This window comes from Rhea americana, unplaced genomic scaffold (assembly GCF_003343005.1).
Source record: "Rhea americana isolate MKP2758 unplaced genomic scaffold, rheAme1 scaffold_24, whole genome shotgun sequence".
Taxonomy (NCBI): Eukaryota; Metazoa; Chordata; class Aves; order Rheiformes; family Rheidae; genus Rhea; species Rhea americana.
In genome coordinates this window covers 2,246,239-2,258,155 of record NW_028186357.1, presented here as the reverse complement: position 1 = coordinate 2,258,155, position 11,917 = coordinate 2,246,239, and the positions used below count along the sequence as shown (strand labels likewise).

Below are 11,917 nucleotides of genomic sequence, written 5' to 3'. Positions count from 1 at the left end.
TCCTTCCCAAAATGAGATAACAACCTCCACCAACACCCTGACTGATACTGCAGGAACCATCTCACTTCTTTTGTTGTGCCCCCTCACCTTCTTAAGTAGATCTTTTAAGTTTGTTAGGAATTAATTACACTTATGTGTCAGAGGATATCAACAGCAACAATGGCCATAAACAGATGCCTACAAAAAAAAAGCATGAACAAGCTACTCTCATATGATCTTTCCCCTGAGTGCTTTTCCAGCTTCCAACTATTTGCAACTCAGGGATTTCCTGATCTCATGTTGTTAACCGCAGCATAAGGAAAAAATGATATTGTGGAGCTGACTGTGGCTTCTTTGATCTATTGGCTTGTCTGTGCTGGGTTCAGCTTAAAGCAGAACATGCCCATATACTAGAGCAGAAAAGCTGCTCTAATACATGCTGGTTGATTGCAGCTCCAAGGAGACTGTCGACCTGCTGAGATGGCTGCATGGCATGCTGGAGAATGTGCAGTGTTAGTTTTTAGCAAGCATGTCCAGTAGGATTTCCTAGATTCACTGAAGTCCTATTTTGATTTAAGACTTAGGAAAAAATAGAGGATTAAATACTCGGATGTGGGTCATTCTCACAGCATTCCATTCCTCAAAGTTAAGTGCTTTCTTCCTGCATCAATGAAAGCAAATTTCCAATCCACAATCTACCACGTGAGCGGTTGACATGGGACCTCAGAGCAAGAGCTTTGTGATGCTTTGCTATGACCCACTGTGATCTGATTTTGCCTCCTTGGAAATGCCTACTGAGTAAACAAACATACAATTTTAGGGACACAACCTGACCAAGGCAACATAACATGAGTATATTCTGTTATTGTACTACAGGATCCAATGCCATTAATTCAAATGAAATTGTTTTACTTCAGGACTGAACCTAGCAAAAAGGTATAGAATGCCCCTTTCTTAGAAAACTGCACGCAATAGAAACTAAGCCCAAGAGAGAGATTACGACAGAGCATGAGGAAAGGTAACCTTCTACAGTCCCAAGGGAAAAAGTAAAAGAAAGAGTTTTCTTCCTCATATTTACACAGTCTTAATGAATTTTACATAAGAAAGATACAAAATTGAAGACAAACAATGAAATACGAAGAGATCTCAAGATACATGACGAACCAAGAATTCATGCATAATATACGATATTTCAAAGGTAGGTAAAAAAGCAATGTAAGAATCAGAGGGTTTTGGTATGTACAGTATAGTTTGTTAGAAAAGTATTCCACCATAGGGAGCCAGAAGGTGAAGGTGCATCAGGGCACACTGGACTTTCTGGCTCTGATGGGACAGAAGGGATCCAGTGGTTTGCAGGGCGGAGGGGGGTTCTGTGTCACCGTGCATTCTTCAAGATTATTTAAATAGTTTGCTCATGATTTTCTCTAGAAATACTTGMATACATTGTTACAATGGAATGCTTAGCTAATTTAAAAATAATTAATGTCCTMGTAAAATTAGGCCTAGCTGAATTTAGCTGTGCTTTCAGATGTCATGAACTTGGATCTAAAGTAACTGCATAGTAGTATAGTGCTATTTCTTATCCCTCTGTTCATCACACTTTTTTAGATTGATTGAAGGACCAGGTTATTCTTGTAATAAAAAAAAAGAAAAAAAAAAAAGAAAAACTGGTTGAAAGTCATTTAGGGAACATTGAATTTTCAAATGTTATTTTTCTCTCTTATATCAAAAGCACTTTATTTCCTAAGTCATGCCTAGATCTGCAAAGACAAATTTCTTCTTAGGCTACATAGTATCAGACATCTTTGTTACAAAAAGTTTGACAGTTCTAGAAAACTCTGAGAGAAAGCRAAATCCAGGAAAATTCCTCCTGTAATTCCTACTTTTCACGATTGAGTAAACTTATTATTGAGGAGGATATCATTATTTGAACCAGTAGATCTACCAATGATACAGAGACATATCCTGAAATTAATTTTTGAAATCAAACATGTAAGACTAATCACTTTATTTCCATGCTTAACAGGTGCTAATACCAGAGGGAAAATACTAAATAGCGTATGATACCCTTGAGAAGCATATAAGATATTTATCTGCCCAAAATCCATGACAGTTGCATAGAGAAAAGGTTGTGAATATAAATGGGGGAAAAAAAGCGTAAGGATGGAGGGTGAAATCCTGATGCTGCTCACATATATAGCATCTTGAGCTCTGTGGGACAAGGATGCTGCACCACATGCCCTTAGCTTGCCTCCATAACAGAGCACAAGATGCGCATGCTGTTCTTCTAGGTCAGGGTCCTCATGAACCTTTTCATTTTATAAGGGAGGTTTTGCTCAGGTCTTTTCTCCTACAACTCTATCTTCCTGCTGTAGTGGCTACTAGGACACACACCCCTGGAATTTATCCCTGTTTTTACCCCAAGTCAGCTTGCATGCTGCCATGCCTGGGACAGATACAATTCTGGGTCTGGTGGAAGAGCTTTGCAGCCATGTCAGTATGATTACGGTATGTGAAAAATGGAGCTGCACTAGGCAGTGCAAACAGAGTAGCTGAAAATAACAGGAAACAGAGCTGTGTGCAACCCTGCAACGCGTACAGTGCATCTGGGTATGTCCAAAGTCGGGAGGTTTAACTGCTCTGGCTGTATGTGTCAGCTGAAGTCTTGTGCATATAGATATTCAAACACTGAGACATTCTCCCTCAACTATTTTATTCACCCTAAAATATACTTATGCATCTGCTGTTCCTCTGTGAAAAGATGAAAGATTAAGCTGGCTTCTGGCTGGATAAGAATGGTGAAATGTGCTACCCATAAGTAAGCTCTATATTCATGGCAGAATATTTAAAATGACCCTTATATCATAAGAAGGGATTTTAAAAAAAATCCGTAACYGTAGGAATTAAGAGCATATCTCTCACATTTGAATTTCCTAGCTGATACTTGGTTGGCTTGAGGAACTGTCACGCAGTAAATCCATTAAAATTCTGTGCTTAATTTATTTCTACAGTATTAACTTTTCCATAACTCATGATGAATGTCTTGAGTTTGGATACTTCTTACACAAACTTCTGACAATGATAACTTGCTTTTTCTCATGTATTTCCTGTGGAAATGTTATTTTCTTAATGTATAGAAGAAAAAGAGTAACTTTTAAAATAAACTTGCATAGTGAATCTTTAAATAGTGACTTYGACTTACTACAGTTGCAACCAGAATAGGGAATGATCAACTCTTTTTTGCATTTATTTGATTAATTATTCTRATTTGTATTTCTGGGCAGAATTCAGTAAAATAGAACCTTGGAAAATACACATCTCTTTGCCAAAACAAATTTTCTCACTCCTAGATCCATTTATTTCCTAGACAATAGGTGAGGTCAGAAGGGAAACAAGGAGTCATTCCCTTAATACTGGCAAACTACTAATGAGCTACCATGCATCATATTCTGCTCCAATGGAGCTATAATTGCTTCCAAAACACCTGTATTTTGGCCAGATACAATTATGCTTATGGGGGGAGAGTAAAGGACTGGTGGTGTTAAAATGAGATAGGAGGGACACATGTGGGGAACGGAAACAGCTAGAACAGCCAATGAAGACTTTTTACATTAAACTGCGTTTCAGCTTCAGTTTTGTACAATAACAGAGGAAGCTCCCAGGTTCCCCAGGAAGGCTGACTGGTTCTTTCAATAGACGGAAGGGCCAGAGCCTAAGGCAATTTTTAGCTCTGTACTTGACCACCTTTATGATCTTAAACAGATCGCGTTGCTTCCCTATACCTCAGTTTTCCTAGTTTTCCTTCTGTAACACTGCAGAATTATTTCAGCTGTACAGCTATATCCCTGTGMTTTGGCAGGACAAATACACTAATGAGCACGAGGTAACTTCATATTACTAAAATGTGGGTAAAAAGAGGGCCRGAATTCAATTACCTGTCCATGGTTGTATGATTGAAAGTGATTGAATTAGTGTGGACTACCACTAAAGSAAAGTGCCTGGGAGCTTCATGGATGGGGCGAGCTCACAGTGCAAGCTGATTGAATTGCTATCATTCAACTGACGGGCAAGAGGACCTTAGCCTGTGTGGGAAAACACCTACCTCCACTCTGAAAASAGTGCTAGATGCTGGAAGTCAGCTGAGGAGCAAGACTTTGTTCCACACAGGTGGCAGCTTGGAGAAGGGGGTGGAAACAACCCCATTTTCATGAAGTAGACCCTGTGGAGCACCCCAGCCATCACAAAGCAGGGCTCTTCTCACTCCTTCCCTAGCTTATTTCATATGAAATGTGAATTACAGAACAGCTTGCTTCCAGGCAAAATAACGATTAGAATAGGTGTTYATTTATTTAAAATATATTTTTTAAATAATTATTTTTTGTCTAGGACTGAGTAAAAGAAGAGAAGCCTGCAGGGTGATAAGCTGAAGGGTTTGGGGTATATAACTGTATCCTGAAGTAAGTARTAATCATTTGCAGTTGCTGTAGATAATACAGAACTGTGTGGGTGTTCCCTATCAGCTGACCATGTTAGAGATCTTATTAACAGATATTAATCAGTAATCTACCAGCTGGTTAGGTAGTAGTTCAGGTAGTACTTACTACTAAATTTGGATTCTAGAGGAAAAAAAATAAATATATAAGCAGATAAAGTCTATAAGCACATACAGGCATACAACTGCTATAGGGAATAGTGATCTAGTACTCTTAAAAATATGGCATTAGAACACAGCATTRTGAGTTGCTACTCAATGCTTTAGAGTAACTCATTTTTACAAGTAAAATGCATTTTATTAGTGCTTAAAGGGCTCAGGGATGCAGAAAGAAACAGTAATATGGCTTTCTGTTTTAGGAGAAATGGCTCCTATGACTAGYATAAGCAGGGATTATTTTTTCTTACTGGAAAGAAAAGGGTATGATGGTTTCTTAAGGACTTTTCTAAAATGTAAAATTCCTGTTTGACTCACCACTCACTCACTGTTTTCAGTCCTCTCTTGATTATGACATGCTCCCTATTTCTTTTCATTGAAGTATCAGTCTGTTCTAGTTGCCTGTGACTTGCCTGTTAGCAAGTACGAAAACAAAACTGGTTTACTATCATGGAGTTTGGGCTGGCATGAAGGGAAACGCTAGCAGACAAAGCATTCAGCAACCATCTGGAATAAAAAAAACTCACAGGTTTTAAAGAAAGCTGCGTCAATGCTAAACTTTGTTGTCAATAACCCCTTGTGTAAGAAACAGTGATCGGAGTTTGAGGTGTTACAGAAGTTCTGGGTTGGATACATAATAAAAATCTTACTTTGAAACTGCAAAACTCTTCTCTTGGTGTTCTTGTGAAACCTTTTCCAAGGCACTTCAGCTGTGTTAAGACAGAGGATCCCTACTCRAGCCTATTTTGGCAGAGCTGCCAAGCACAGAACCAGAGTGCTTGGAAACGCATGCTTTTAACTCTTCACTAATCCAGCTCCCCCGCACTCCTCTGAGTCTCTGCCCTCYGGAATAATACGTAATTCAGCCAGTTGCTTTGTCTCCTCCTGCTAGAGAGCCCCAGGAGGGAGGATTGGATTTCACTCCGGCTATGGACTCCAGCTCTAACCACACACATTTCCTACAACCTTTTGGCCTCAAGAGCTGGTGGCGGCTCTGCTGGGGTATTGCAGGAGGGTAACTTGCCAAACCTAATGGCACRGCAGGTCAGGCTTGCTTTCTTCTGTTCTCTGGCAGTTCTTGGAGGAAATGCAGTAGGCTCCCAGAAAACACTAACCAGCCTGTTGTTTCCAAATAACAAGGGCAATGGCAAACACACTGCAGCTAAGCTTGTGCTTTGAATCACTTTGCATGCCTGAATTTCTATTCCAGCATGTACTTGGCCCACCTGCCTAAAAGAAATTCAGCTATGGCCATCTTCAGGGGCAGATACTGCTCTGATAACTATGGGGATCTCTGAGCCWTCTTGGAGGTTGTGCACTTCTTGCCCTGTCTGTCCTGGTTAAGACGTGCCACTCAAGCTTACGCGCACTGGGTTACTGCCCACTACTGAGGCTTTTATCCACGTTTGAAGGAGTTGCAGAAAAGGTGCAGCGCAGCATAGCAGTCAGGAAGCACATAGACTGCCAGGACCACAGGAGGGGGAGCGCAAAACCTGGGTGCACGCTCATGAGAGGGACTCATGTCGTTCCCTTTAACATGAAATTAAACTTCCCTCGCTCTTGCGATAGATTCACRGCAGCTAACCCTCAGCCTTTATTAAAGGGTCAGGACAAGTCTTCAGGAGGTATCGCTGGCAGTRTAAAGGGGTACTGCCACTCGCAGACACCCCCCAGGCTGGCCCATCTGTGAAAACACCTGATGCATTACAGGCAATTAACGGCWTTAATAACAGAGCCTCAGTGCAGGCTGCTCTTGCTCTAGTACATCAGGGAGAGAGAAGTGACCTGAGGTGCTAGGTTGTTTAAGGGTTTTATAAGCAAAACCAARGGTATCTAAAGCCTGCAGAGCACACTACACACAGCGGTGAACTTACAGTCTGCAAAACCAACCTCCAGGAGGTCCTAGCAGGAGCTTTCTTGGCTTGTAGCCCAAAACCCACTAAACTAAACTTACTATGAATCAAGTCTAAACTTACTATGAATCTTACATCAGTCAGTACCTACCCCCCCCCCCAAAAAACAAAACAAAACAAAACAAAACAAAACCACCCCTACCCAAAGAGGCAAAGCACACCTTGCCCTAGAAGCAGAGGCCTTGCCTGGCCTCCCTCCTCTGGCCGTGCCCTGAGGACTATGCTGTTTTTTGTTAGGGGCATTTAAAGGCTTGAACTTACCCAAGACAGACACAAGCACCAAGTCTTATTTTCTTATTACTTAACAGCCTACTGACACTTTATAACAATATAACTTTTACAACAAATACTACTCCACCAGTACTGACCTCCAGACCACCCCAGCAGGCTTCAGGGGGGCACCTGCAGCCCAGCCCCTGTGAAGGGTTAGCACTAGAGGGTGCTAATTAACCCTCCAGGTGMTGYTAATYAMCCYYCMRGKKSYKKTWAWTMWCCCTCCAGGTGCTGTTACTCACCCGTCCCAGGGCCCATAAGGAGCCGCTGTGGCCAAGGGCTCTGGTACGATGTGGAGAGTGCTGGGTGGAGGTGGCAAGCTGGTGAGTTATTTGGCTTTTTACCACAGAAGTGTGTTATTTGGGGGTGGCTGGAGATGAGGGGCTGTGGCGTGAGGCTCTCTTTGCCGTTTTGGCTGTGGGTGCCTGAGCTGGATGGGCTCTACAAGGAGGTTGGTGCTGGTGGGGGCTGAGGCCCCTCAGCCCCCCTGGGTGCTGCTTGCCCCAGTGCTCGCGCGGTGCTGGGGGTGCCCTGGGGTGCACTGGCCTGCTMCAGCCAAGCACCTCCCTTGGGGGCCCCTAATCCCCCACCAGAGCGGGGTGGGAGTGTGAGGCTGCTGTTCCCCGCTGGCAGGGCCCTGGGGTGTTTGGTGGTGCCACCGGTCCTGAGCGGCCGCTGGCGACCTGCTGCCGGCCGCGGTTCCCGGCCGCGGTGCGGCCTGCTGCGAGGAGACCAGGCCGTGGGGGAGCGCGGCTGGCGTGGCAGCTAAGCGTTAACGGGGGCTTCAGCCTTGTGCTACTGCAAGCGTTACTTGGAGGTGAGTTGTGTACCCACATGGCTTGTTTTATTGTTATTTGTATTTYTTATTAATCCCCTTTCCTGTGAAACAGGGTGTGTGTACATTCTTGCTTCTTTTAGCCACCACCTAGTTCTGGTCTGTTTGGGAACTTGCTCTGCTCATCAGCACTAGTTGATGAGGGTTAAGAGATGACCCAAATCCCAATGCTCTCGCATCAAGACTGCCTGTGCTCTGGCATGCCTGGCGTTGTCCCCTGCGAGCACTGCCTCACGCAGACCCCCTGTTCCCCTTGGAGCTCCTGGGGCGCTTCCCTGGAGGCTGGTGGAAAACCTGGACCTTGAAGGAGGGGTGGGAGGGGGACACTTACTATTTTTAGTATATAGGTCTCTAAGATTTGTTTTAACTCCTGTTTTGTAAGATGGCTTCCTGCCTGAGAAAGTAGGTAAGAGAGAAAAGCAACCTAAATTTAATGTGCATGTGGAGAACCTCTTACAGTTCACGGAGAGCATTATAACTGCTGCTGGAAGTTCCTGCTGGTTTTGGTTTGAATTCTGAACTATCTGGAGTATTAATTCATCCCTATCCCTGATTAAAGTACTGGAGCAGAGTTGTTGCTACAAACTTAAGGATAGTGTTTTTCTTTGGGTTTTTGGCTGGTCTGTAAATGCAGGAAGATGTGAGCTGAGAGCAGAAGACTAGCAGGGGTTGGAAAAGCTATCAAATAACATCCTTCAGGGTGGAAAGCTGATGCTGAGGACCTCAGAAAGTGGTAGGCRACTCCTTTGAGTGCATCTCTCTTCTGCTTGCCTTCCCCTCCCTGCTCCTCCACTTGGCTTCCCTTGTGCTGGGGCAGGGCAGAGGCAGCAGCCCTGCCAGATAAACCTGCAGGGGATAAATGGCAGCTGCCAGAGCTGAGGAAACTTGTGAACCTCCTGAATACAGGGGAAGGGTAGTGCTAAATATGGTGACTGCAAGAAAGTCTTGTCAAAAGAGGACTGGACTGTTGTGATAAYGGGGAGTGGCAGGAGAGGTGGAGCTGGAAATGCAGATGGAGGGGGGGGATTTCATTTGCAATTGGTGGTCCATCTGCTGGGTATTACTTGCCTGGATATAACTGATCCAGAGAAAGCAGATTCCTGAAATGCTAGGTCCCCTCTTTCAAAGAAGAAAAGTTTTGGTAATTGAAGGGCACGCATGTTATAAACTTTGTCCTAGATTCAAGTTCATTGAATCAAAAGCCAGCTCTGCCATTACCTGAGCAGTTAATAAAATCTATTGCCTTGTGATGGATTTTTTCTGCAGGCTAGAATTGATCTATCTTTGTTGTGATTTGTGAGATTGAGGAGGAAAAGCACAAAATAAAATCTGTATTTCTGCTGTACAGAATTTTCACTGTGGTGTTCTCCTAAGGCTTGGAAGTAACTAAAACTGCAGTGGTTACTCTTCTGATGTATTGAAAATAAAATACACCTTCTTAATGTTTTAATAAAGAGAATCTCTTTGCGCTGGTGCTCAGAGTTGCTCTTATTTCTTTCTGTGCAATTTTATTTTCTAAAAGGGAAAAATACTATTAAAAGCTGTAAGGCATGATTTGTTAGACTGAAACTAAGCGCACATACACCAAAGCAAAATGCATTCTAAGGTGCTGTGTTTGTGAGAGGTGCTTGCCCAATATGTGTGATGCAAAATGGGGATGCTTTGTGAAGAAATCATCCTTGTAAAGCCATTGGTTCTGGTCATCAGACTCTATCCAATGCTTTAGTGATGATGCTGCTGATCTATTTGGGAAGTTGGCTGGCTCTCAAGGCAGAGTCTCTTCTCAAAGGCTGTTTCACAGTGAAAATATGCTCAGTGCAGCCGAGTGCATGAATGAAAAAGCCTCTGGTACCTTCTAGTCTGGCAAAATGCAGCACAAAACTCAACTTGTTCTGTCCTTTCTACTGTCCCAGGTAAGAAATGTGTGGGTTTTTTTCCTTGCTTTCTTTCATCTTCCTTCTCTGATGTGCTTTTTTGGGGTTTGGAAGTATTTGTAATTCAGGTCTGATTTCTTAATAATTATGCATTGCTTGAATTACTGCTGAAAGATGCAAGATCTCTGCTATAAGGCTGTTGCTAGGAATGTAGCCTCTTACAGCTTTCTGATTTACAATTACAACAAATTTGCTGTGTTATAGTATTCCCCCCTCCTTCAGSGAGGGTGATTGGGGGAATCTTTCAAGTGTCTCGGCAGCAGCTGCAGCAGCAATATTTTCTGTCATATCAAATGCTGCAACTTTGATTTGCCTTTTTCCTCCAGCTTTTGCCAGGTAGTAGGCTTACAGGCTGTTATAGGCAGCTCATGTTATTTATTTCCTTTTTTTTCTCCTTAAAAAAAAAGGGGGGGGAGTATAGAGGAAAAATAAAATCAGACCTTGCAAAAGGTTCCTTTCCCCGCACGCTCTTTTGATAGATGTGTAATACTCTGTTAGTGACTTGCTRTGTAGTCTTTCTCTTATTAAATGTAATAGATCCCCCTCTGCCAGAAAGCAGAGGGAAAAACAAGCCAGCCTTAAAAACACAGAGCTGCTAAAGCCCCGCTGCTGCTGTCAGTCAGGGGAAGCGACTTGCCGGGCTCTGACTTCTCAATTTCTCCTGGTTGCTCTTTTCCTCCTGCTACTATTGCAGGGCTCACTTTTTGAAAGCACTGGGAGAGGTCTGAGGCTCCTTTGCTGTGCAGCATAAATGCATCTTTTCTTGTCTTAGGAGCCCTGTGAACTCTTGCATTTAGTGACTGTGGTACTGGCATCCTGTGCCCTGAGTAGAGTGTGTGTGTGTGTGGTTTTTTTTAAGTTAATTCTTTCACTTGGGATTGAGTGGTTTTGTTAACCCTTAGGGGGTTGGTAGGTGTTTGAGCGCCAGACTTGTGCTTGGGACACTGAGCCTGTGCACTTGTGTTTGTGTGAACAGCGATCTCTARAAGGAATTTGGTCTGCTTTTTCAAAATGGGATGGTATTCAAAAGGAGAAAATAGTGAGGTTTTGCTATTGGGAGAGCTTTACTGCTGAAGGGAGACATGCCAAGAGCCTGTAAGTAGGAGGCAGCTGGATGAGCTGAAGGCATAAATGCTGCAGATCAAAGCATGGATGTTTGGGTCCTAGCTCAGCTGGCTGAGGGTAGAAAGCATGCCCCGGGTGCCAGAAGTTATGGGACAGTGGGTGATGGTGACAGGGAGTTCATATGAGCAAGCCCCACTTCAGGGAGCATAATAAATGGGATTATGCTGAGGGCTTGGCTCTTCCCATAGCTAGGATGTGTGCAGCTGTGCAGGGTCACAGGTGCRGAGCCATGATGTGCTGGTGAAGGACATGGCTGAGGTGTGGAGCAGCCTGTGCCAGGGCTGTACGCAGGGTATCTAGTGGGGGGGCTTTGCCAGTGGCTTGGGCTGAAGCTGGYGGATGGCGCAGGAGAGCTCCGTGGCGGGAGGGGATGCTGCTATTCCTGGTGAGGGCTGGTGGTTTTAGCARGCTGGGAATGCCTGACGGTGCTGGAAGGAGAAGTTGTGAAAGTGGGCTGAGACCCAAGCGTGGGCTGGGGGAGCGCGGGTGCCCAAGCAGAGGGTGCAGCAGCAGCTGTGAAGGCAGCCTGGGGCTAGGCCACCCCAGTGCCCTGACCTCAGGCTTGAAACCTGTTCTCTGTACTGCAACCTGCTTGGCTTTCTCCATGAGTTTGGGTCCTTTCTGCCTGCCTTTGCTAGCATGCCATACTGAACTGATAGGCTTGAGYTTGGGTTTTCTTTAGCAGTCCCTTATTGTAAAAGCAGTATTGACAGATGTCTAAGGCCTATTAAACCATGTAGCTTCTGTTCTTTAATCAGTAATTCCCTGCAATTTTATAAGGTGCTGTACACCTGATTCTGAAAGCMACTTGAATGTACTTATTCTTAACTTGCAGCAGTAAGTCAGAGTGTAAGTTCTGACTTGTTGGGCTGAGATGAGCTTGTAGTGCTTTAATACAGCTCTGTAGTGAAGTGTTGAATTTGCACTCTGCTGTCTTCATTAGCATATGTAGCTTTATTTGGCAATGTCTCTACCTGGTGATTTTTACACATTCCTTAGTTGACTTCCTACATTGTGTCAAAGTTGATTTATTAAGAGATCAATTTGACTTGTAATAAGGAAGGATACACAAATCTGGTCTCAGGAATGAGATGGCTTAATATTGCTGTGTTAAGGTATGAATTATAGGTGATAGCATGTTGGGGAAGAAAAGAATTATTATATGCTGTTTAGTTTTTCTTTGACACAACCCATGCACAACTTGCATGTG

General features: G+C 43.8%; 1 protein-coding gene across 2 annotated transcripts in view; it reads left to right on the top strand.

The window, feature by feature from the left end:
- Positions 1-9,399: 9,399 nt before the first annotated feature.
- Positions 9,400-11,917, top strand: part of CDH13 (cadherin 13) — a 482,277-nt gene continuing 479,759 nt past the window's right edge. For both annotated transcript variants that reach the window (XM_085306414.1, XM_085306412.1), the window contains exon 1: positions 9,400-9,561. In XM_085306414.1, the coding sequence (XP_085162540.1) occupies positions 9,517-9,561 (45 nt within the window). In that variant the 5' untranslated portion in view covers positions 9,400-9,516. The remainder of the gene's footprint in view (positions 9,562-11,917) is intronic.